Raw genomic sequence first — 27,464 nt, 5'->3', positions numbered from 1 at the left:
AGATCCAGCAATCCAGAGAATCACTTTATCATTTTGTCAAACTAGGATTTATGAAGTTCTTTTAAAATGCATCCTTATTGAAAGAGCAGCATCAGTTTTTAGTTGATTCAAGACATTTTTTTAAGGTTCAGTCAGCAACAATCAGCACAGATTCCCGCATTTATGTCAAGACAGATCAACATAGGCAACGATGTGCGGGAGGGAACGAGGTGCCAGAAGTTTCTAAAAACTTCCAAAAACTGGGAAAATAGCCAACAGTCTTGAAAAATGAATGAGCTGTATCTTTTACCCGTCAGTCACAATGAACCTTTTTTTGGGCTATACAGTTCTCCCTCAATGCACCCAGCAAACAAACTGGTTCAGTGAGGATTAAACATGAGCTCAGAGATAGAGGGAATCACTTCTATACAGCACTCGGCGATGAGTGGGCTTGTGCTGCAGAGGAGATGTGATCTCTGCAGTGCAGCATAAGCAGAGGATCAAAGCCTGCAACGTTTTTCTCCACCGATGGAAAGACAACAAGGTGTTTTTGGTCCACTTACGCCGCGCAGAGTGGTACCTTTGGTTGTTGGACTCCTTTCTGGGTCAGTCTGGGCTGTAAGAGCTCTCACTCCCACTCTCGCTCCCTCTGACTTTCTGCCTCTTCATCTCGCTCCCTCTGTGGTTCTCCATCTCTCTCAAAAGCTTCATCAAAAGTGAAACAGGTGATATTTTACCTCTTCAGAATGTAGTTTTACCCGAGGAGAATTGTGAACCACAGCAGAGCCACCCCATTTGTTTCAAAGTGAGCGATAAGTATTTTCTAAGTGATGTTGAGCGAAAAATTATCTTGATATATCTATGTCCACGTACCATTATCTCACTTCGAGTTTGTCTTGCATGTTGGATGGAAAACATTTTACTTGGATGCCTCATATAGAAGAACTTTCCAAAAACTAGTCATTTTTTTGTTGGCGTGATGTTGGTTGGGGTCTTTGGCAAACAGCAGCAGAAAGTTGACAGGAACATCCATTTGCTTCAGTTGTTGCAGTGACTGAAACATCAGGGTAGCCAATGAGTGAGCAGGACTCCTGCCCAATTATGCTAATTACGCTAAGCTGTTCTGGCATGAGGAAAAAAACTCAAGACGTGGACCGAATTTCAGAAAGAGCTTGAAACTTTGCAACTTTTTTTTTTCACTGGACACTGGAGGGGTTGGGTGTGTATAGTTTTTGGGGTGAAGTATTGCTTTTGGACTAAATTCAAATTAAAATAACATGTTAAAAAAGGTAATTCAAACAAAAACACAGCACAAAAAACAACTATTGGTGATCGTCCAGGATGGGTAGCTGGCCAAATGGTGAAGATGTGGCATCATGTTGAGAAAGTTACAACACTAGTTACATTGCAGAATAGAAACAAAGCAACAAAGTTTAAGTTTTGGGATAAAAAGGAGAAAAATGCATGGGATAAATGGGGAAAACATGAACAAACAAATAAAAAAACAGCCATCCACAGGGAGTGCTTGCCACCTATCCACTGTTTACAACTCGTCCCATCACCCCGCCTCTTTCCACCTCCCTCTAGACCCCAGGATCTGCACCCTGACACCCAACGGCCACCTGGAGCTGGGAGCTGTGTCGGGACCCCGAAGCTCCTACTCATCAGAGAGGCGGAGCTTCGCCATGGACTCGAGGAAGAGCAGCGTGATGAGCCTGGGCAAGAGCAGCCTGGAGAGACGCTCCTTCTCATTGGTACTCATATACATGCTGCCACGCAAATTACTTCCATGCAAATTCACACACACACTCTCTCTCTCACACACACACACACACCAGGGACGTGGATCCTGCCCTCTTAAACACGCTTAGCATGGGACGAGTATCAAGTAGAGAACTCATGTAATTAATGAACTGCCTCCCAGCTTCTGCATTTTGTGAAGCGCATTTGCATAGGGTAATGAAATCAGCTGAAACCACCAGCGCCCGGGATGGAGTTGTGAAAGGCCGTATGAGATTTTGCACTTGAGCACTTTTTTAATTTGGTGAACCAAATCTTAAAGTTTACAATGGAAAACATACAGAATTTTCCTGTAGAGATTCCATCACCGCATTCATTTTCAATGACAGGAGGACAAAAGTATTCGGAAATAGAAGCATGTACAGGAAAAGATAAATATATACACTATATTACCAAAAGTATTCGCTCACCTGCCTTTACTCATACTATAAACTGATGTGCCATCCCATTCCTAACCCATAGAGTTCAATATGATGTCGGTCCACCTTTTGCAGCTATTACAGCTTCAACTCTTCTGGGAAGACTGTCCACAAGGTTGAGGAGAGTGTTTATAGGAATTTTTGACCATTCTTCCAAAAGCGCATTGGTGAGGTCACACACTGATGTTGGTCGAGAAGGCCTGGCTCTCAGTCTCCGCTCTAATTCATCCCAAAGGTGTTCTATCGGGTTCAGGTCAGGACTCTGTGCAGGCCAGTCAAGTTCATCCACACCAGACTCTGTCATCCATGTCTTTATGGACCTTGCTTTGTGCACTGGTGCACAGTCATGTTGGAAGAGGAAGGGGCCCGCTCCAAACTGTTCCCACAAGGTTGGGAGCATGGAATTGTCCAAAATGTTTTGGTATCCTGAAGCATTCAAAGTTCCTTTCACTGGAACTAAGGGGCCAAGCCCAGCTCCTGAAAAACAACCCCACACCATAATTCCTCCTCCACCAAATTTCACAGTCGGCACAATGCAGTCTGAAATGTACCGTTCTCCTGGCAACCTCCAAACCCAGACTCGTCCATCAGATTGCCAGATGGAAAAGCGTGATTCATCACTCCAGAGAACGCGTCTCCACTGCTCTAGAGGCCAGTGGCGGCGTGCTTTACACCATTGCATCCGACGCTTTGCATTGCACTTGGTGATGTGTGGCTTGGCTGCAGCTGCTCGGCCATGGAAACCCATTCCATGAAGCTCTCTGCGTACTGTACTTGGGCTAATCTGAAGGTCACATGAAGTTTGTAGCTCTGTAGCAATTGACTGTGCAGAAAGTCGGCGACCTCTTTGCACTATGCGCTTCAGCATCCGCTGACCCCTCTCCGTCACTTTACGTGGCCTACCACTTCGTGGCTGAGTTGCTGTTGTTCCCAAACGCTTCCATTTTGTTATAATAGAGCTGACAGTTGACTGTGGAATATTTAGGAGCGAGGAAATTTCACGACTGGATTTGTTGCACAGGTGGCATCCTATGACAGTTCCACGCTGGAGTTCACTGAGCTCCTGAGAGCGGCCCATTCTTTCACAAATGTCTTGTTTCACAGTCTGCATGCCTGAGTGCTTGATTTTATACACCTGTGGCCAGGCCAAGTGATTAGGACACCTGATTCTGATAATTTGAATGGGTGAGCGAATACTTTTGGTAATATAGTGTATGAATATTGCGCCCAAAATGAAATGATCCACTCTAGTGTGTGCAAGATTTGAAGTATCAGTATTCGTATTTTCCTCTCCTTTCTTTGCCTTTGCTGACGATCCCCGAAGTCTTCACAAATACTATAAGATAATATCACTCTTTGCTACTTGAGCGACATTAATTTGATCTCAGTCTTGACACATCAGATTGTTCCGGAAAATATTCCCACTGCACATGAACGCAGCCTCAGATACACTACCTAAAGGAGCAGAAATGAAGGGATGTGGAAAAAAAAGACAGAAACGCCATAAAAGGAACACCTGTAGTCGACAGACATGCACGGTACATGCAGATGCACACCTAATATGGTCAGGCAAAATCCGTCTGCTAAGTTGCATATCAAACATTTTCAAAAGCTCAGCATGGCTGCTTTGTAATCAGCCAGCAGGGGATTCCTTTATTTATCTATTCATCTATCACTCATGCATTTTTCTCTTTTACTTTCTTTCCCTCTTTTTAACAGCTCTTTGAAGTTCTCCCTCATCGTATCTCCTTTTCTCTCTCTCTCATTTGTGATTTCAGTTTCACCCTTTCATCCTCACCCTTTTCCATCCACCTCTCTTGCTCTTTCACACAAAACACACACATACACAAACACACACACACACACACACACACACACATACTGACACACAAATACTGGAACACACAGTAACTCCCGCCCCAGCGTTGTGCCTACTGAGCCAAAACCTTGGGAAAGACTGAGAGAGAGAAAGAGAGAGAGAGAGAGAGAAAGAAAGAGAGAGGGGAATAAAGCAGTTCTGTGAGGTTCAGCTCAGCATCCAGTTGCCATGACAACCTCTATTAATTGACAGTTCCTCTGTTCTATTCATCCACACACAGAGAGAGAGAAAGAAGTAGAGAGAAAGAGGGAGCAAAAGAGAAGGAAAGTGTGACAAAGAGAGACGGCGAGAGGAAGGTATAGAGGGGGATTTACAAAAGGAGAAAAAAGAGAGATATACTGAGAAGAACAGAGAGAGAGAGAGAGGGAGAGAGAGAGAGAGAGTTTCAGAACAATGATTAGCTGCAGTTAAGCCGCACACTTTACATCAGAGGTTATAATGTTAACACAGTGGGTGTGGGAGATCCACTCCACTCTGAGGTCTCCTCCTCTTCTCGCACAGCTTTTGAAGTTCATCGCCCATCAGAAAGCAGCAATTACATCGCCTGCGGCAAAAGCACGGCATCAATCAGCATCCACAGATGTTTACGGGGCGTTTCATGAGTCATGTTTAGTGTCCCGATACACTGCGGATCATCCCTGTGCGTTTGCTCCCATGTTTCTTTATTCGTCCGTCACGCATGGCATTTTGAAACACCGCCCATCTAATTTGCACCAAAGGGTGGTGCCACAAGCGATTCAAACAAGGTCCCTGTTAACTTGTTAACTTATGACCAGAGCTGACGCGATCATAGGCGGACAACATGATGCATTGTTCATCTTTGTGCTGGAGCTTAATCCAGGCCTGATATTTTGAGTCCAACCCCAACGCCAGCGGAGACAATTTTGCCCAAATCCAACCCAAACTGTCAGCCAGGACAAAAGTGGATCTTGATCAGAACAAAGTCCAAGAAAATTCTGTCTGAGCCCGACCCAAACCTGAAACAGCCAGTGCCACGGTTGTATCTTTAGGCTATTCACTAATTGTAGTTTCCCTTAGATTCCAGATACTGAAATCCAAATCTGACAGCCACACTTTATTTGGACTGCGCAATACAGTGGTCCCTCGTTTATCGCGGGAGTTACATTCTAAAAATAACCCGCAATAGGCGAAATCCACGAAGTAGTCAGCTTTATTTTTTACAATTATTATAGATGTTTTAAGGCTGTAAAACCCCTCACTACACACTTTACACACTTTTCTCAGACAGGCGTTATCATTTTCTCACTTTTCTCTCTTGTTTAAACTCTCAAAGTTCAAACCTTCGTAGAAAAATAAGTCCAGTATTATAGAATGAACGCATTCTGTACTGTACAGGAGACACGGCACGGAGGAGATAGACTGACAATGGTCTACAGTCCCTTAGCCAATCAGGACACAGAACACAATGCGCTGTAAAAAAAAAAAAAAAAAAAAAACACATGCAAAATTGCACTAAAAAAAAATCTGCGAAACTGCGAGGCCGCGAAAGGTGAACCATGTTAGAGCGAGGGACAACTGTATTTGAATTCAACTGAGTTTCTGACTTTGTAGCTGACTTTTAACATGCTACAAATTTTGTACCAGTTATTCTTATTTCTATTCTTATTTTTTTCTTATTCTTATTTCTTATTTATTTTTCTCTTTCTTATAATTTCCCTTATGCCGATAATAAATTCTTCTCTTGACAACCTGAGCAGCTGCAGCTGACCCAATTTCCCTTTGGGGATCAATAAAGTATTTCTGATTCTGAATAATCTTGGATAGTCCACGTAAAATATTATCAATTCAACATTAATTGTAATCCAATCCAATCCAACAACATTTATAGTGTTATTAAACATTGTCTACCTTTTGTTGTTTTAGCTTTTGTAGCCAAGTAAATTGACACAGCAAAAATATTTTTTTCAGACAAATAGTGTGCAGTGATTGACTAATATTCCTGAAGTTTATTGTGATGAAAATGCTAATGTACTGAAGCCACTATAAGCCTCACAATCACATTCATCTATCTTTTCTCCCCATGACGTGTATTATTCTTTGTATCAATATATTTTGTGACAATAATATGCATAATGGGGCATGAACAGTTTTTATGGTTCGATATAATTAAATTTGGATATGTTCGTTAGCATTCACTTTCATTTTATATCAGGAGGAACTTGTAGCAGATATCCTTGGCAGCAAAGAAAGAGCTTGACTGCAGAATCTGCAGTGAGCTATAAAGTAAATTAGTGCCAGCAGTTGTCTGTGGCTTAAATTGCATACTGTGGAAAAACTGTCTTGACATTAATTTATGATGTCTAGAGTATACACACACAAACACACGCACACACACACACACACACACACACACACAAGCACACCATGTTCCAACTGAGTGATCCACATCTTTCTGTATGGAACTTGCTGGTGTTTCACAGCACGAGTGCACGCTTCACTACAGTTTCTATAGAGACCGGTGCATATATCCACAGGTATATTGCAAAGACTCAGGCTTTGACTGGCGTCATGTACCTTTCCAAGGGCAAAACATATAATTAGGCCTATCACGCTGAGCGGATTAGACACGCGGAAACAAACACAACTGGTTCTGTTCGTCTGAGTGGAACTGGCGTTCAGGGGTTTGCATGTCACACTTGTTGACAGTCTGCAGTGTACAGCACAATCTCATTTGAGCAAAGAGTCTATTGAATTTATTTATTCATTCATTTATTTGTTTGGCTAATTTGTGCACAGAAACCTGACTCAGCAGCAGTGCTCTTTTTCAGCAATGCCCTGCTTCACATGCACACACTGTCACGAGTCAACACCTGGGAGCTGCCAGTGTTGGACTGATAGTCACTAGGCAGCTCCAGGGGAATAGCTGGGGGTCAAGTGCATTGCTACGGGGCAGCTCCAGCGTGGCTGTTGAGGAAAAGTGAAGTGTTCTTCACTCTAGTATGAATTTAGGTTACATGTTCATGGAAATCCTGTGGTAATCATTTGGAAGAAAGTGCCGCATCAACAGAGGCAGTCATTCCTCAAAGTGAAAAGCAGTACAACTACACAACCAAAGGTCCTTTTTTTTAAAAGTTGATATATGCATTCACATACCTTGCAAAATGTCATGCAGTCCATATTAAAAGTAGGGATGTGCATTTCAAATAATTTCAATGACATTTAAACAGTATTTGTAAAGAATTATACCACTTGCCTACAATTCAATTCGATTCAAATGTTTGCAGGAAACTGGTTTCAATAATAAATGCAGCAATAGCTATTTGGTCATATTTGGTCATATATATAAGTTATTTTCTGCTGTTCTATTTTTTCTATATTCCTTGTTTATAGTGTTTATATTGCTTGCTACTATTTATTATCTGTTTATAATGTAAATTTGCTTCATATTCTGCTATCCACTTTGCTGCTGTAATGCTTGAAATTTCCCCACTGTGGGACTAATAAAGGAATATCTTATCTTATCTTATCTTTGACAATAAGCGGCCATTTGCCCCACAGTGACAGCAGATGACAAACATGGCTATAACAAGGCCACAGTTTATTATGAGAAAAACAAAAATCAAAACTATCAGTGAAATAATCAAAATAATGGACATCATTAGTTGGCTCACAGGTTGTTTCAATGTTCAGCATTGCTGGTGCCGACTAGCAGGGTCAGTGATATTTATTCATGTCGTCGTCTAGTCTCGCACATCCTGCAGTTAAAACACCATGAATAAAGAGATCATAAAGACAGGTGTTAGAGTGAGTGGCGGTATTTTCTCTGAACTGGTTGTTAAAAAAAAAAAAAAAAACCTTCCCTGTGAAGTTGTCAGTTTCTGGAGACTGATATATGCTGACATTATGGGAGCAACACTGATTTTAAAGTTAAGATATGGATTCAGACCATTTCCAAAACTGAAATGGAATGTCACCTAACAAATAAATGACATTTAAGCACTGCTGCAGACTTTGTTCCCTCTTTGACACTTGTGGCTCTGCTGCAGATATTGGAACAGCTGTGTGTATGTGTGTGTGTGTGTGTGTGTGTGTGTGTGTGTGTGTGTGTGCAGTGCTTCAGTACTCACTCAGGCTTGTGTCTGTTCCAGCGACATGGTAGCAGTTCAGCCTACCACAACTGGGGGCGCCCTCTCCACCCGCAGTCTGCATGGAGCCGCAGGTAGACGGATACATTTACATTCAGTCCCTGACTTCAGTCATTACTGTAATGAAATCTTAATGACTTCATTAGGATTTAATTATCTACACGAGAATGCCTAACCTTTGCTATTGCATTGTGCTCTTATTATCCCTATGACTAAATGCTCAATAAATTGGTTGGAGTCTTTATTACTCCTTTATTGATACTTTATTAATTGATCATGAATATTGAATTACCTCCACAGTGTGTTAATTAGTGTTTTTACTCTGTTCTGCAGGTCCAGCTGGAACAGCCTGGGCAGGAGGAGCTATGGGGTTGGGGGGGCTCCCATTGTGGGAGGCAGCCTCCGCGTCCACAGCACCCGCTCCCCAAACTCCTACTCCTACCCTGCCGAGCAGCAGTCTCTCCTCTCCCACCCGCCGCACTCCCACCATCCTCTGCCCCCTTATCCTCCCCCTGCAACCTCTCTGTTCCTCTCCAGATGTTATGCTGCCAGGAGGGACCGGCGGGCTCTTTCCCTCGAGCTCCCAGAGCTGCTCCGGGGCCACGGCCAGCCCCCCGCCCACCCGGACCCAAGGACGAGGAGTGGCTCTGGGGCAGGGGGGTCTATCACTGGGGGGTCTGGAGCCGGTAGTGGCGGAGGGGTGGACCACCGAGACTGCAACGGCAAGGCTCCAGGTCCCCATGCCCAGCTGCTGGCCGAGGTTTTCCCCCAGCTCAAACCCCGCAAGGACAGAGCTGACCTGGATGAAGAGACAGACTATGTGAGTGAGGAGGAGTCCGCCGGTTAAAAATGAATGATGAGGGTGTCCCATTGGCTCTGTTGGCCAAGGGGCACACTGTGATGTCCAGGGTTTGAACTCAGCCCAGGACCCTACAGGCATATCATCCATCTCCCTCTCGCCACCATGATTTCTTCTTTATGGGATAGTCACAGTGAAAACACAAGTGCCAAAAAATAATATTTTATAAGAAAGTTTTTAAAAGTCCATAGTTACAGCCATGAAAAAACAGTTGACTATGTCTAAATATGCATACATACATATGCAATGCACATATATGCATGAAATCAATAGGTATACAACAAAACATATTACACGTATTATACAAAAAGTTACAAAAGTAGAATGAATAAAGAATGAAGTGAAGTGAAGCAATTGTGCATGATAAAAGAAATATAAAATAAAATGTATCAGTCAACAGTTGAATTTATAGCAAAGTGAAAATGAATTGCTTGTCAAGCATAGATTTAAACTTTCAACTGTGCCTACATCTCTGATTGAGTTTCATAAGTGATGAGTTGTTTTTTGATGAGAGAGAAGCTGCAGGGGTTCCATTAATTGATGCTCCTGGTGTCAGATAAAAGGAGAGTACTTTTAGGGGACCTTAAGCTTAGGGGCCTTCAGAGAGGAATAAATAAATTGAGTTTGGGACACCAAGAGTTACATTTTGCTGTGGAGCCCCAAATTCCTAGTTGTATATCTGGCCCCGGCAACTCACATTAAAATACCTTTTTTTTTTGCAGGGGATAGGAGTGTGTCCTGATGATATTGAAAACCAAATAGATCACAAGAACAAAAAAATAATATAGCTGTCTTTTTGTTCATCCTTTGTACTCCCTATAGTATGCTACTGCATATCCTTGCAGTTGCATCAGAAATCAATCCCAATCTTGGAGGACTCACCGGAGTAATTGTATAGCAACTGGACCAGAAAAATAGATCTGAAAGAAGATGCAAGTCGTGATTGTAGATCCATGCGCAGCTAGTGATGTTTTAGCCAAATGTAAAAGGTCATTTTAGTCCAAGCTCCAATAAGATGACATAATCTAACACAAAATTGATTATATGCATCAATTCCAATGCGCAGATGAAGAAGAATATTGAGGGCACCGTTTCTCTTTTCTGTGCTCTTATCTTCCCTCCAGAGCCTGTGTTTCCGCATCCACAAGATGATGGAGGTGTACAAGCCAGACTGGTGTGAAACCAGAGAGGAATGGTCCATCTACCTTTTCTCCCCCCAGAACAAGTGAGCAGACAACTTCAGTTCTGCGGTGACATCTTTTATCACTAAAGACTATCCTGAAAAGCAGTGTTTTCTTCAAGGAAGACATTTCTGGCCTCTAAGCTTGCTTTTCTCCTCCACAACAGTATAGATCATGTCTGGAGTTTAACTGTTGGTTCAGCCGTAAATTGATTTTTTTTTTTTTTTTTTTTTTTTTTTTTTAAGCCAGCACTGATATCTGAGATGCTGCAGAGTCGCCATTTTGCAGAGAAATACAGTAGATTTAAATGTGGCCATTTTCAAGCCAAGACAACACAGCATCAACTGTTTTCCCCCTTCTGTATTTTGTCAGGGTGGAAATGCCTTTGCAACAGCATCCAAACCATTATGGGACACTAAAACCTTCCACTGAAACCAATGCTAATGAAATGATTTTAGCAGAGTTAGCAGCTCTCAAGTCCCCAACATACCCCAACTACTAAACAGTAGGGACAACTCTGGAATACATTTCCGACTTTGAGTGAAGAATTTAATTAGAAGAAACCATTTTGGACAATTAAACAAGTAAAGGAAAGCTGATAAATCATTCTTCATAGTTTATATTGCCAGGGTTAGTGGGTCAAGTCCCACCAGGTCCACGCATATAAAGGATGCATGCAGTCATAGTGCATAGGCACTTTGAATAAAAGCATTAAGCAAATGGACATTAGTGGCATGCAGATCTCACTGTATATGCATACGACATTGCAATCAAACTAAAAGGAATTTTCTTATTTAAGCAGTTATTTCTACATATCTGTATCTGCTTGTGGCTTTTATCCAACGTCATCCCGGTTCACAAAGGCCACCAGCTGTAATTTACTGTGTAGCTTTTAGTAAATAGCTAAGTTACATGTAGCTGTTGGCTTAGTGGTTATTTAATGTGGAGTATTCTGTTGAAAATTCTGTATACAGGTAAAAGTTTATTGGTCTTTGGAAGAGACTTTGCCACTCAAATGCATTGTCACAGTTCATGAAATGACTTTCACTGGGACCTACTGGCTCTGGCACCAGCATCTTAGTTGCAATCCTTTGAAATTCCCTCCCCAGCCCATCTTCAGTCACCTTCATGGCTTAGCATGGGCCAAGAGTAACTCATAAGATCATACTTTGTACAATATATCTAAGGGTACATTCACACCAAGCATATTTGAAACAGTTTATTCTTTCACTGGACTTTTAATTCCTTTAGTTTGTTTTGTTTGGGCAGATTACGACAATGCTATTTTAAAACACAGGTAAACGTGAATTTCAGTCTTCCTCCAAGAGAACTGCTGTGAAGTTTTTTAGGGGTCCAAACCAGCTACAGGAAACAACCCTAAAGTTAGAGTTAGCTGCAGGGGCAAGAGCAAACTGCAGCTCATATTCAACCAGAGAAGGTAAATTGGATGACAATTTACAAAAACGATGCAATAAACAAGCTGTTTATGAGTCCTTGTGACTTCATTTGGAAACTTAAGTTCACTTGCAATTGGGAAGTGTGAACCTAAATGAACCACAAATACACAACAAAGTAAACTTTTCCACTGTGGTTCAAATCAAAGAAAAAAACAGCGATAGGTGAGGCCACACCCGCGTGCACATCTCTGGATGTGTCGATACTTGCGTTCGTTTACTCGGACAAATGGTTTCTCCCAGCCCCGCGGGCACGTCACTAAAGCGCAGAGAAACTCAAGCACGGAGACAAACACAGCTCAGCAAAGGAGACCGATGACAGTGAAACCAGCCGGATGTTTCCAGCTCGATCTAGGAAATGTAGAAGAACAGGCTGCGGTGCAGTGAGACAATTTGTCTGTTTACCCAAAGGGAGCTGGTGGCTGCCGCTTTTACCAATGGCTTGTTAAAGTGATGTTCCTGTGTGTTTCTGTGTCTTTCCTCTTCCTTTTTTTTTTTTTTTTTTTTTTTTTTCTTCAGACAGTGCTATTGACTTTGAGCTCTCGGCTGTGTATACGTTTACATGTGTGTGTGTGTGTGTGTCTGTGTTAGCCTGTGTTACTTTGTTTCCCCCCAGCCTGCAATTCATGGCTGGCAGAAACGCCCCTGAAAGCAACATAAAAGAAAAATCACTCAGTCACACACTCGCTCACTCACTCGATTCCCTGCGTACTGATAGCCACTTAAGGGAAGCCAGGCCCCAGGGCTGTGTTTTGGCACCCTGGCAGGTGCCATCTGTCAAGCAAGGAGAGGAATACGTGTGTGTGTGTGTACATGTGTACGTGTGGGTGTGCACGCGTGTTGGTGTGTGTTTGTTTGTCTATATCTGCAGTCATGTGTTGTTCTGTGAGTGTGTGGTTGCATTTGTGGACGGGTGTACATATGTGTGTGCATGTGTGTGTTTATGCCTTTTTGTCTGCATGTATGAGTGCGAGGGTATGTGTGGATACATCTATTTCCGCCTGTGTGTGTGTGTGTGTGAGTAGGGTTGTGTGTCTGTGCTCGCCCTAACAAGTGTACCTAAGCAGAATTAAAGCAAGGGAAGCAAGCAAAACAAAACAAAACAAGAAACAAGCCAACATCAGAAGCTCGGTCTCAGGCGGAATAAATGCCTACGCCAGCTCAGCCGCTGGTCGCGATCGATATCAAGGGACAGGGTTGCCAGATTTGAATCGATAGATAAAGGGACAGGGTTGCCAGGTCTAGAGGAAAAGCAGCCAGATTAGCACATTGATTTCCTCGCCCGGAGAGTAGGCGCAGGAGCAGGTTTATTCGGGTCCTTTTAAACCCTGCAATGTAATGAGGAGATGAGATGTGTGAGGCCTCCACTCAGGAGCTGCTTACTGTCTTTATTGGCTCTGGAGTCGAGGACTTCGCAGCAGCACTGCAGGTTTCTCAGGACAGCACGGCCTATTTAGAGATATACGCTGTATTTCTTGGACTACCATACTCACATTTACATACTTGGCTGATGCACATGCATGCAAATGAACAAAAGAGCAAACTAATGGGCGAAAAGTATTTTAAAGGGTGCAGTCATGCCCACGCGATTGTATTTTTTTGGACCGAGTTCATTTCGACCCGCACTGCAAAACCGGGGCTTGTCAGCAAATGTCACTTGGACTCACAAACAGCTTGTTGACCGGACAGAGTTTTGGTAACCTGTCATCCTGCCAGGTTAGGGACGGAGATTTTTGGCAGTGCAGGGAGTCAAAACAAATCTGTTTCCTGTCTCTGGATCTTCAGCTAAACATGACAGACTCGCCTGTGCTCCCCATGTGCACTCTTGTTTCATTTTTGCTATTTTAGATCTTCCGGATATGAGTAACTGCTGAGTATCAGATGTCAGCATCTACCCTTTGTGTTTTAGGGTGTTTCCTATATTTGGTTCATTTCATGATCTCACTCCCAACAAATCGCAAAGCAATTTGCTTTAAAAAAAAAAAAGAAGTTTCCTTGAAAGACTGGCATTTTCAGCTGTGGTTATATGTTGTCTGCTGAATTTGAATGACAATATTCTGACCTGCATGAAGCAAACTAACCCACTGGAGTCAGTGTGCTTGCTCTGAATGTAATGGTAAATGTGGCACTTTTCTCGTTCACAACACTTTACAATGTCTGCCTCACCTTCACTCACTCACACACACAGTCACACACTGATGGCAGTGGCTGCTATGCAAGTGGTTTGGGGGATCAGTGTCTTGCTCAAGAAACAAGTGAAACTGCATTGGAAACAAGTTAAATTATCAAATTATCTTTTTTTTTTTACCTTCACTGAAGAAAAAAGCTGCATTTGAGGCTAAATTGCATGTTAAATAGAGAGTTTCTACAATGCAAACAAACAACAGGTACAAACACAAGTTGATTCAATTTCTATCTAATCCCTCTCTCTCCCCTCCTATCTTCCTCTCCATCTTCCCCTCCTCCTCCTTCCTCACCCCGCTTTTCTCTCTCTCTCTCTGTCAGGTTCAGACTGCTTTGTCAATCCATTATCGCCCATAAGCTCTTTGATTACGTAGTTTTGGTCTTCATCTTCCTCAACTGCATCACAGTGGCCCTGGAGAGGCCAAAGATCCTGCAAGGCAGCCTGGTAAGACAGTGTTTCTTTATATCACTTAACCCCTGTGCTGCAGGACTGGACATGAGAGAGGCGTGCTGGAAATGTGTCTGAGGGGCAGTGCTGTTTAGCTTTATTATTTTAAATTGCACAATCCAGTACTGATATCAGATATAGGTCCAATATTGACTCAAATGGTTGGTTCAGAATCAGTGACAGTGGGGCTCATATGGGCCGATCTATTCATTTTGAGCATCAGCTATGCGCCAGATCTGGTTATTTTGCTCAAGGTCTAGCTTGGAAGCCCCCTCTCTGTGTTGGCTCTGTTCCCCAGAGGGAGTGACTTTGTTGCTTTACACATAATAAAATGATCCCAGTCCCTCCTACACAGACACTGTGAGGCATACAGCGTATTAATTAAACACTGGTATTGGATCGGTACTTGGTATTTGGCTGATACCCAAAGCCCGGGACTGGAATTGGTATTGGGACTGAAAAAGACAGATCAGTGTGTCCCGAATATGGTCACATGTTATTATTCTGCTATCAGAATTTTCATCTTTTTTCTTTTGATGTTTCAATTCAATTTAAAATAAGTTTTAAATTTTGCATAATCTTTAGTAGCCAGTGCTGTGGTGTTTCTGCGCTGCACGTCCTAGAAAACACCTCCTGTACAGCAATATCCTTTCTTTTGGATTTTCTATTGATAGTTTGAGTTTGTGTAGGTGAGGCTCTTTTCTCTGCTGGTTCAACAGCAGTAGCTAATTTATTTTTTTTTTAGCCTCCATGTAATATCTTACAAAAATATGATGCTTGATTCGTATTATACCCATAACTACTTAGGTTAAGGTTTGTGTGATGGAGAATTATAGGTAACTAAAACTTTGATTGAGGTTAGTGCAAGGTTTTGGTGATGATTACATTTTAAATAATAAAAAAAAAAAAAAAAAATGCTGAAAACTTCATTCATAGCAGAAAATTGAATCCAAGCGTAAGCCTGCATCCCCTCAGAGATAGGATAGATGTCATGGAGGGAACATTGATATGAACTCCGCCGCTTGAAAAATGAGTTCGACTGGCACTCCCAGAAGGGGTGTTAACGCATTCACATAATATCACAATGGAGTCCCTTGGGTGCAAAGCATGGAGGGAACATGAGAAAAAAAAAATGCACATGAGATTCAGCCAGTGGAGGAATGAACTGATTCTGCTTTGGGAAACATTCCTGTGATTATTTATTTTTTTATTTATTTATTTCTCCCAAGGAAGGACCTGCTCATCACAATGTGGTTCGAATAGCAAATGTACAGGTTTTATGAAGTGAGGCGAGATGGAGTCACTATTGTATAATATCAGTCAGAAAGCAACTTTTTTTTCATTAAAATGTCACAGAATTACATGTACATGGAATACTTGAACGTCACGTAGAGAAACCCCTCAAAATGCAATCAAAGGGCAGCAACATATGGCATCCTTTATAGCAAGCCATATAAAACGTTTTCTACTGCAAAATTAAAGAGTAATGATATTTAAAATCTGGCTTTCAATTTGGCATTTCATGGTAAGGTTAACACTGACAAATTAAGTTCATTGATTAGTGAGATTTTAATTTTTCTATACTGCACTGAAGTGTCCGATGTGATTTCAAGCGTGGTCAGTCTTTCTGATTTTCTTTCCTTCCCATGTTGTGTTCCTGCCTCCATCCTTATTGGTCTTTCTTTTTTCTCTCCTCTTTGCTCTCTCTTCATCCTTCCATCTCTCTCTGATTGTTAGACCTCTCTCCCTTCTTTCCTCCCTCTGTCCCTTTCTCTGTTTATGGCTCTTTTCTCTCTCTTTGTGTTGCAGGAAAGACTGTTCCTCACCATCTCCAACTACATATTTACCGCCATCTTCGTTGCTGAGATGACTGTCAAGGTAAAAAAAAAAAAAAAAAAAAAAAATCTTTTACCTTTCCTCTCCTCTCCACCTGTACTCCTGTCTTCGCCTCTCTTCTTTCTCTCCGTACTCTCCTTGTCCGTCCCCTCCTTATTTTTTCCATGCTCCCTTTTCCCTCTCCTTTCTTCTCATCTCTTCACCTCTGTTTTTTTTTCCTCTCTCATCCTCTTTCTTCTCCTCTCTGCGCCTCCTCCTCTCTCCTCCTACTTTCTTGACAACTCTTTAATCAGTTGCCCATGTCTCATTAGAGATGGGCAGCCACATAATGAAGTTAATTAGAGTCCTGTCGCTCTTCAGCTGGCCTTTAGCTAGTCCTGGACTTTGCATCGATAAACACACACACATGCACTAACACACACACATGCACATACACATGCACATGCATTCCCGCATACTCTCTCTCTCTCTCTCTCTCTCTCCCTTTATCCAGTAATCTGGTGTCCAGAGGACCAGGGCATCATCCATTATTGATGGCCCACTGTCTCCAGGCACTTTCCTGCATTGGTAGCAACCCTATAGTGATTTATTCATGATCAAGGATAATGAAGACATGTGTAGCACAATGCTATGTAGATCAGCCCGGCGCTGTGGAGGTGTGCCGTGCAGATGTGTTCGTATATGCATCTGGCCTCAGCTTGAACTTCGCTTCAAGCTTGATTTGTTATTGCTTTTTCTAGCTCCCTTTCTGCATCTTTATTGGCCTCTTTCCTTCCCTCTTTCCCCCCTTCCTTCATCTTCTCCCTGCTATCAATTTCTTCATCTGCCTCACATCTTTCCCCTCTTTTCTCTGTCCTTTTCTAATTTAATCAGTCTAGCTCTGTTGTTATCATTCTCTGCCTTGCTTCATTTTCCACACTGAAATGAAGTTGTTGCAGCCTCCTGCTGCTCCGATTGGTGTATCAATTCCTCCAGCTCTCCCTCCCTCCTCCCTCCTCTCTGTAGGATCAGAGGCCTGGCCATTATAATTGCTCCCTAATGAATGAGCAGCCATTTGTCCTATTGTGAAAGCATTTCTCACAAACTCAGTCTTCATGATGTCAGCCTTGTTAACATCAACGTGAAAGAGATCAGAGACACTAAAACCTGTTTCATGAGGTGTTGAGTGATATCTAGATGTTGTTTTATGGCACTTGCAGACTTCCAGTTAAGTCACAGTAAAGATGTCTTTCGACGGCACAAAGATCCAAAACGCTGCGGTCTTTTCCTTTTCACAGTGCCATCCCACAAAGGCAACACATATATTTCCCTCCACTGTAAGTTACAGCACCATTTCTTTTTTATTTATTCATAGCCTTAGTATTTTGATGAAGATGTCCTTTATTTTGGCCATGCTTTAATCATAACCTGACTAAAATGTCAAAAAAAAAAGTGAGTGCTGTCTTTTATTTTTGGAAACTTTCTCAAGCAAGCAGACATTGGACTCTAAACGACAATGCATATCTTTGATTGGATAGTAATAAATCAATTCTTTAATGATAAGCCTTTCTATTTCCTAGTCTGCAAATATAAATGCGTGCCTGTGTTTGGGTAATATAAACTATTTCGTGAAAAGTTTCCTTTTAGCGAAATAAGAGGTTTTCAAGGGCAGCTATGATGATCATCTGCTGCAGTGTACTTTGTTTTCTCATATCTCTGTCCAAAGAGAAAAAATATGTTCTTCCCTCCTCCCTGCGTCTCACCCTCCGTTTCACTGCTGTCCTCCCTCTCTCCTTGTGTCTTCCCTCTGTCTCTCTCTCCCGTCTCTGTGGACTGAATCTGTCGATTCAGGATGGCCAGTCTGATCCCTCCTCTGAGGAGGACTAATTAAACAGCCACATTAATTAGACAGAGAGTTTTCTCTCTGAGATGTACTCCATCACTGAACCCATCCACTCTCATCTCTTGTTCGCACACACACATACACACACACACACGCAGACACACACACTTGTCTCGTCCTGTCTAGAGTTGACTGCTTCTTGTCACTCTGTGCCTGTTCTGTGCTGTAATTGATCGGTGTATTATGAGCTCCAAGAGGGCCTGACAGACCGGCTGAGTTTCATACAAGCCATCTGTGTCATCTGAGGTAATTTAAAGCTACAATATGCGGCTTTTCACCGTGGGGCAGGAAGTGTATTGTCTGACCCTTTTCAGTCGCTCGAGTTCCCACCCCAACATCTGTCAGTCATGTTTGTTTGCTGTCTGCTTTGAAAGATAGACTGAGGCTGAGGGAGTGGGTTTACATGCATATTGGACCTTTAAATATGTGGATGTGTTGGCCATGTGATGACCCCTCCCCCTGGATTCTGTGGGTTTGCCATTGTTGATCTTTGTAGGAGGCCTGCAGTTGGGAGTGGTAGAGGTGGGCCAGGTGAATGAGCCACACCTGCACCTATTTCCAGTAATTGTTGCTCATTGGTATAAAAGAGGGCTGACTGGAGCAGTTCTCTCTCTCTCCCTGTAGACAAGATGGTGGTGTTTTGGTGGTGGGATGTTTTTGTTTGATGATTTGGGATGGACATCCTGATTAGTTTTGGTTTACCCTGTTAAATTAAACTTATTTTATTTAAGCCTGTAAGAATCTGTGTGGTCTCCCCTATTTTTTGTCTGAACTCTGAGCCGGTTCATGACAAGCCACAACTTGCTGTGGTTGAGCTCGCACGACGAAGATAGTGCCAACAGAATGCACACACAAACAGAGGATGGGTTGTGTGAAGGTATGTGTGCACGCATTCAAGTCGGGATTGTGTGAAAGTGGCATCTTTTCTCTGAAACTGATAAACAACACAACACAGCAGAAGGTAGCGGCTTGGGAGCCATTAGAAGAGCCATAACGGTTTAAGCAGCAGCGAGCATCTTTTGTGAGCCATAATCAGGCCCAGCGCTGTCTCTGACTCGACTGTGACTCATTGCCTGAGTTTTGGAAATAATAATTGCCATTTATTGCAATGTATTCCAGACGTATCACAAACAGGGTTCTTGCAGTAATGCTCCTTTCCCGTGGTATCTACCGCTCGCATGTGCACATCTCGCCTGTCATGAGGACGCACGTGTCCTGGCTGTGTCTACACTGGATGCACGTAGTGAAGCATCTTCCAGGGCCGTGTGGTCCAGATGTTCGTCACGATTTGACCAGCGAATACCCAGTGAGGGGGCGTGGTCTAATATGGAAATTAGAGGCAGTGCACGCTTGTAACTGACCTGATATGTGTGTGTAATAAGAGCACATAGAGACAGCTGCATCATCATGACAGCATCTCTGTTGTGAGTGATGTGTGAGTGACATGCAGAAGAGCAGTGTCTAAGAGTAGAAACAGAAAACTGCCGGTGTGAAACCCTAACCCTTGAGCAAGACGTTAATCTCCAAAGGACTGTAGTGGAACTGCTCGCTGTCCGACAACAGCAGTGTGTGGTTGTGCCGGGCGTCACCCAGGTGTGAAAATGTGGAACTGCAGGAGAACCAGAGAGCTGAAAAAGACACGTGCATGCTCAGCAGATATCCACTGATTAAAGATTAAAAAATATAATTAACATTCTGCAAAACTTTCATGACAAACTGCAGACTCAGGCGACTCATATACTGTATAATGTGTGTATTCCAGGAACAAAAAAAAAACATTACTTTTTACTGAAAAAGTTAATGAAATGATAATACTTACCTAATTTGAAAACATAAATTATTTCTGATGTTTGGTAAACATGTTCACAGCAAAAGAACCACAGTAAAAAAAAAAAAAAAATTGTTTGAGTTCCTGCCACTTTCCTCTAATTAATATTCACAAAGAGACATTATCACATGTGGATAGCAGACCGCACTTGTGACAATGTCAGACATTTTGTTTTTCATGTCGTGTGTGTTGGAACTTGTCCCGGCATGATCAAATGATAAAAATTAAACAGAAATGACAAGTATAAAACTGTATGGGTCCTATTTTATCTTTGTAATCACAAGTACCAGTACTGCACAGCAGGGGCACCGCCAGGAATTTTGGGCCCCATGAAAAAAATATATATATGTACATTTACTCGATGATGGTTTAATAATTTTATATTAGTTTTTACCTATTTTTTGGGGCCCCTGTTAGGCAAGGGCCCTTGGAATTGTCCTAACTTTTCTCCCATATACAGCGCCCCTGCTGCACAGTCAATGAGGGCATATTGAAAGGCATAGGGCATATTTACTCGCTATTTTGAGTCATCTGAGTGCAGCATGTATGGCCAAAACTGCCGCATGATGAGTTTGAATTTGGCTATTTGGCGATTCTCACTGTATCTCTTCACTGTAAAACTGTCCAACAAAAGCAAATATGACAAAACCGGCGATGTGATCGGCACGGCGATGTGATCTCGTAAACACGATCTTACACGGCGAAGCGACAAGGGTGACCATTGCCCTATTTTCTGCTGAATCTCAGGACGGCAAATGGAGATGGAATGTAATGTGAATGTGAATTTAATGTGACACGCGGGCCCTGCCAGCTGCAGGACAGTTGGCAGAGTGCTTGTACATCGCCACGAGGAGATGAGCAGGCTTTGAGCGCGGTGCTGGTATGGATTTCCCATGCATCATGTTTTATCATGGCAGCGTTTGATCTGCTTAATGGGGGCCCCACATCATTCCACCGGTCCCAAAGGCACTTCAATATAGCAAATCCCTATTAATAAGAGAGCAGATGTATTATAACTTGCTATCTGGTCTGTCGTGCCGTGACAAAAGCCTCCTTCTATAGGATGTGACAGTGACTTGCCGCCGCGCAGATCTAGCCGGCGAGAACAGATGAAACGTTCTCACAAAGAGACTTATGGACCACGTTCGCTGACAAAACAAGGTCAGTGGGATGTCTGCTCTCACACGGCGCCATGCGGGAGTCCTTCACATTGACAACTTCTGTTTGTTTTCAGTTTTCTCTCTCTCTTGTCTCTCTCCTTTTACTCTGACATCTTCTCTGTATCCATCTCGCTCCCTCACTCACCCCCGTCACTGCTTAGTTTTCACAGAGCAGAGATGCCCTGACAACAGTTGGCATGGCGCCTGGTATCTGTTATGTTCCCGCCCCCGCTGCTGTCAGTCACTTCGGGTTACCGTGGTGACAGTCACGGTGTTTGTCATCAGAGGCGAGACGCGGCGCCGTGTGCTGGTAACCCTCACAGGGCAGCCAGCGTAACTTTAAGACATTTCTTCAGCCGATTGGAGTTTCAGATATACACAAACATTTCTTGGAGGCAAAGGTGGTCTGGAGGCAGCGGCAGTGGCTGGAGCCAAATTATCACAGCTCTCATATTGAGATTCAGTTCAGTTCAATTCAATTTTATTTGAAAAGTTATCTCAAGGCGCTTTACATAAACCCAGCAGATATCGGCCAAATCCATGGACCAAAATCTCCCCTGAGAGCAAGCACAGGGCGAGAGTGGTGAGGAAAAAAAAAAAACTCCTTTAACAGGGCCAGAAACCTCGAGCAGAACCCGGCGCTGGGTGGGCGGCCATCTGCCTCGACTGGAAAGATTGAGAGATGATAGATAGATAGATAGATAGATAGATAGATATACTTTATTGATCCCAACCAGGGAAATTCTGGTGTTCCAGCAGCAACAGTAGAAACATACAATAAAGTTAACTAAAAAAAGAATAAAGGCTAAAAATATACAATAGAGACTATAAAGACTAAAGACTCAAAAAATACAATAAGGGCTAACCTAAGGAAAGGAGATACGAGATGTGAAAATATACATATGGAATGAGCATGACAATATACAGATGGCGCTGAAGTATATGCATGATTGTATAGATTGTATAGATAAGGAGAGTTAGTATGAAACCAGGAGACTAAGAACCAAATGGCAGAACCTGTAACGCCCGGGACTGGGACAAGGAACTAACCGCCTTGATTCAGCCTCTTAAGGAATCCAGTTCCCCTCCAGTCTGAAAAACAGTGTGAGTGTATATTATGGACAGAGAGAGAGAGAGAGAGAGAGAGAGAGAGAGAGAGAGAGAGGAGGGAGGAGCACATTGCAGGACATAGAACGATGCAACTTCAACATAGGGCTGTATAGTAATACTAGTGGTGATAATAGCAGTAACGGCAACACTAATAGTGCTGCAACAACAGTCGTAATCATAATAACACTAATAGCAATAATAATAAAACTTCTGATAATAGTAGTAGTAGTCGGAACCATGATAGCGAGAATAGTATGAATTGAGATGAAAGACTGTGAAAGAGGAAAGGGGTTCAAATTGGAGGAAAATAATACTATGAAGCGTCACTTAATGTTATCTGAAATAATGCAATTTCAACCTTTTACATTGTCCAGCTGGCATGCCGACCTTTCAGGATCATGAATTCCTTTGTCTTGCAGGGAGTCATGTAGGTTAATAAGCGGTCCATATGTCCACAGACCACAAACCAAAACTTTCATTCAGAAAAAAGGATTTGAGCGAGCACGTCAAGCTACTCAGGAAGTGGATAAGTGCAAGAAACGATGAAGACAGATGGAGGAAAAAAATGAGTTAAAGCAGGAATTGATGTCGAAGGTGTGCAAAGTATGCAGTGGTTGATGTAAAGAAATCACAAAATCAACATATTCTTGTGTGGAAAATGAAATATCAGTTGAAATGATGCCGGATGATAAACTCTGCAGTGACTAACCTGTTACATTCCTTAATATAGGTTTATATTCATGCAATCTGTCATAGCGTCATGAATAATGTAGGGTAAAACATCCTGCACTTTTATCTCTCGCTGCTGAGTTTTGGGATTTTAGTGTCTGTCTCTCCTCTCCTTTCTTTCTTAGAAATGAACATACACACACACCATTTGATGCAGTTTCCAGTCTTTTTGCTCATTTTCCCCCAACCAACTATGCAAAAGGCAGCTGACCCGACACATTTAAGAAGCTAAATATGAAATTTAAATATCAAAGAGTGTGTGTCTGTTTTGTTAGCGGTGTGGGTTTTTATCGTCTCTCCAGGTGGTCTCCATGGGGCTGTACCTGGGCGAGAAGGCCTACCTGAGGAGCAGCTGGAACATCCTGGACGGCTTCCTGGTCTTCGTGTCTCTGATCGACATCGTGGTGTCCATGGCGGGCGGGGCTAAGATCCTGGGGGTGCTCCGTGTTCTCAGGCTGCTCAGGACCCTGCGTCCCCTCAGGTGAGAGAGACGTAACCGCGCCACGTTCTCATTTCCACCTCGGCAAAATCGGCACAGTGTCAAAGGCCCCGTGCAACCGGTCATTTCAGCGGTGGCGTCTCCTGCCGGCACTGAAATCTGTTTGCTACAGCACATTTCCTGTTTACTTCCTGATTTTCTCTGCCCTTTTGAGCCTCTTCCAGATTATGGCATTTTGTGTTATTTTTTTTAAAGCTGAAGTAAAACACATTTTTCAGCAGAGAACGCACAACAGTGAACCGCTGATGAGATCAACAACAGCAGTGGGCCTTGTGAGGATTGGTGAGAGCAGACCATGCTTCTCACTTTTTTTATGAGATGTGCTGGCTTACACTGCAAAAACTCAAAATCTTACCAAGATTATTTGTATTATTTGTTTTATACTTACTTACTTAAATTATTTGTCTTATTTGTCTTATACTTACTTACTTAAAATAAGACATGATCACCTCAGAAGTAACTTGTTTTTAGACAATTGTCTCTTGTTTCAAGTGAAAATTTGCTTGTTTCATTGGCAAAAATTTGTTTCTTGTTTCTAGCTAATTTTCACTTGTTTCAAGTGAATTTTCACTTTTTCCACTGGCAGATTTTGCCAATGAAACAAGCAAAATGTCTAAAAACAAGTTACTTCTGAGGTGATCATGTCTTATTTTAAGTGTAATGAGATATTTTGACTAGAAATAAGACATTTTTGACTTGAAATAAGACAAATAATCTTGGTAAGATTTTGCGTTTTTGCAGTGTAGTAAATGCTTGTTGTATTGTGCAGATAGAACGGTATGTCTGTGTTGCATAACATTATACTTTGGTTGGAGTTTTATTGGCAAATGCATCTTGGAGAGCCATCAGGAGCCAAACCGGGCCATTCCTGGTGGGACACTTCACTCCTGCAGATCTGGGTGTTATTAAACATGATCACGGTGCACAGAAAATAAATTCTGACAAGTCATTTAGATCAAAGTAGGTGCCATACACTGGGAAACTTTAAAGCATAAGTCCGTCCATTTTTGATATTGACTCTATTTCCCGGTCTTTTTGCATTATGCTGATTGATCCTCTCCAAAGTCTCGTCAGCTGTTTCACTAGAGCTACGTACTTTGTGCTTTCCTGGGTGTGCAGCTCTCCACAGTCTTATAACACTTCAAAAATCAGCCCCCACAACCACCCGATGTATGTATTTTTCAGCACGCGGATCGCCTGCTGTGTGATGAGAAATGTTAATAAAAAGACGTAAATGAAAATTGCATGTTTAACTTGTACAATTTTGATGCAGCATTGGGTGCTACATCGGTGGTTGCTGCAGCATATCCTTGTTTACCCTTTTTGAATCTGCTTATTAATTTATTCTGCTGTATGAAATAGTGGCAAAGTAATGATGACAGTTTCCAGATCAGGATAAAACATAAAATTAAATGCCTCAGTTTAGGGTGAGCATCATTATGTTGAATGTTTGTGCTTTTTGGGCTGTTTTTTTTTTTTTTTTTTTTTTTTTTTTTTTTAAATACACAACACAAATTTGAGCGGTGACATGGAACTGAAAAATTGTTTTGAATTATAGGACTGTATTCATGTGCACCTAGTAATCATCTGTTTATATCTGTCTATATCAGAATCTGTTTATATGATAGAAGAAGAAGGGAAAATCAGAGCCATGTTGAAAATGGCTCTGTTTACAGTGTAACAAAATATTTTTGCAACCATAAAACAACTCCGGCATTTTGTAGTAAATACTTTAGTTTTGTAAGTAGTCCTTTCATGCAGCATGTATAAAATATGTCATAACACATGATTGCAATCTGCTCAGTTGCTAAAATTAAATAGCAAGCTCAATGTTACTGTATTCTCCTCAGAGGAGATGAAGGCAGCTGATCGGAAAGCTGAGACTGCATTTCAAGTTCTGGTAATTAATTACACTTCTTTTTAATACCCATTTTTGGGGAGGGACAGTCGATCTTCAGGGGGGGATAAAAGGTCAGCAGTAGATGCCACATGGACGTGGTATTCATCATCTGAAAGCTGGGAACCTTCTGTAAATTTTGAGACGCAGCTCAGCCTGTCGTCATAAATCTGTAATAAACATTGTTGCTCTTTTGATTTGTGTATATGGATTTAAAGCATTATGATCCAAGTATATAATGGCCATTCCCATGCCTGTTTATGTCTCTTTGCGGGTGGATACCATTTGTTACAGATTTGGTGCAATATTTGACCACTTTTGACCACCTAAGAATTGATAAAAATGGTCAAAATAGCCATAGCATGCTTTGATTTTGTTGTTGAGTTTTGTAAGAGCTGCATTTTTCTGCGACTGTCTGGAAATTGCTCAGAAACTCCCCCATTATTGTCAATGTACCTTGGAAAAGCATTCAAACTCTGAAAGCCCCAGATCTCCAGTGTGTGGCTGTAAAGTTTCACGAGGCTGTTATTATCCTAGAGATTACAGTAGGTCGTTTTATACAGCGATGCCAAGTTTAAAAAAAAAAAAAAAATGGTCTCACTGCAATGAAATGGCTGCTATGGAGGCTAACGTCATAGCACATGAACAATGTGGCTCGTTAAATCCACAAGAGTCGCAGCTCTCGAGTCATATTCAATTTATACAGCTTCACGACTTTTTGTACTGCGAGCCAACAGCTGTATGGTTTTTGTCCCAAATTGCATGACATTAACGTAAAAAGGGCATGTCTGGGAGACCTATGGATAACCAAAGAACCCATTTTCATTAAGATGAGAGGTCAAGGAACCCCTTTGAAAATGTCTTTGCCATTTCCCCATGACAAAATGTAGCCTAACTTTGGAACATTGTTTAGCAGATAAATGAATGAATGAATGAATGATTTTTTTTTATTTCGAACATGTCTAAAAGAAAAAGAAAGAAAGAAAGAAAGAAATAATAAAACAAAAAGTGTATGTACATACATACATGCATGCATACGTAAAACAAAACAAAACAAAAATAATAATACAAGCATCATCAAATCATAATAAACACAAGTTCGAAACAGGAGTGGGAAGAAGTATGCACTTTTTTAAAATTCCCACCCCTTCCATACCCATTATAGTTTATATATCTATTGCATCTTTATCCATATCAATATATATATATACTACATATTTATCCATATCACTGTATATATGCTACATAGATATCCACATCAATAAACATGTTTACCACGGCCATTAAATTATATACTTATTGGTCTATACTACATAATTACCCCGCTTATCCCTTACCAGTTTAGCAATTTATTTGATCCCTCATCTTCCATATACCTATTTATAAATAATTTTTGTACCTCTTTTTAAATATATTTATTTTTGTACTTTGTTTTATCTCTTGCTCCAAACTGTTCCACAGTCACCCCACAGCTTGAGATGCACATACTTTTCATTGTTGTTCTTACTTTACCATGCATGACACACTTGGTATCAGTGGATTCCTTAGGTTGTCTAGTTTCATAGGATACTGTAATCTTCACTTGTCACTAACTTTAAAAATGCCTGAAATGTCGGCCGAGGACGTCAGAGTTTAGGAGCTTGATTCGGTCCATGTATCACTGCCACAAATGCAGCGTTGAACTTTGCAGAATCTGTGCTTGCTCTTTTAATTGAACTGTTCTTTTAACTTGAAAAGTTTGCCGAGGCTTTGTTGTTACATGCACTTTAAACTCCAATTAAACTTGAACTTATTACAGAGGGGAAATAGATGTTACTGAGAACTGCCTTTGGCATCAAACTAAAAAAAAAAAAAAGGAGGTTGTCTTTTTTTTCTGTTGATGCATGATTATGCTACTCATTTTTCTGTATGTAAAAGCAGGACAACAGTTTTAATTTTCAAAGTTTATCGGCTATTATCTGTCTGTGTCTCTGTCTCTCTCCTCCAGGGTGATCAGCAGGGCTCCAGGTCTGAAGCTGGTGGTGGAGACCCTCATCACGTCCCTCAAGCCCATCGGCAACATCGTCCTCATCTGCTGCGCTTTCTTCATCATATTCGGTATCCTTGGAGTTCAGGTAAACATCATCAAGTATGCATCAGTCCAGTCCGCCCTACACCTTGTTCTCGTTCTTTTTTTTTTTTCTTCCTTAAACAGGGGAGTTTCACAAGCCTTTA

The 27,464-nt window shown here is 41.9% G+C and overlaps 1 protein-coding gene across 1 annotated transcript in view; it reads left to right on the top strand.

The window, feature by feature from the left end:
- LOC115359916 (voltage-dependent T-type calcium channel subunit alpha-1I-like) overlaps positions 1 to 27,464 on the top strand; it is a 222,209-nt gene that overhangs the window by 135,146 nt on the left and 59,599 nt on the right. The window contains exons 15-22 of the mRNA XM_030052613.1: positions 1,567 to 1,733; positions 8,187 to 8,257; positions 8,517 to 9,003; positions 10,167 to 10,267; positions 14,183 to 14,306; positions 16,119 to 16,187; positions 23,157 to 23,335; positions 27,238 to 27,364. Coding sequence (XP_029908473.1) covers positions 1,567 to 1,733; positions 8,187 to 8,257; positions 8,517 to 9,003; positions 10,167 to 10,267; positions 14,183 to 14,306; positions 16,119 to 16,187; positions 23,157 to 23,335; positions 27,238 to 27,364 — 1,325 coding nt within the window. The remainder of the gene's footprint in view (positions 1 to 1,566; positions 1,734 to 8,186; positions 8,258 to 8,516; positions 9,004 to 10,166; positions 10,268 to 14,182; positions 14,307 to 16,118; positions 16,188 to 23,156; positions 23,336 to 27,237; positions 27,365 to 27,464) is intronic.

The sequence above is a fragment of the Myripristis murdjan genome, chromosome 1, assembly GCF_902150065.1.
Source record: "Myripristis murdjan chromosome 1, fMyrMur1.1, whole genome shotgun sequence".
Classification (NCBI taxonomy): domain Eukaryota; kingdom Metazoa; phylum Chordata; class Actinopteri; order Holocentriformes; family Holocentridae; genus Myripristis; species Myripristis murdjan.
Note: the sequence above shows the minus strand (reverse complement) of the source record. Positions and strands in the feature narration are given on the sequence as shown.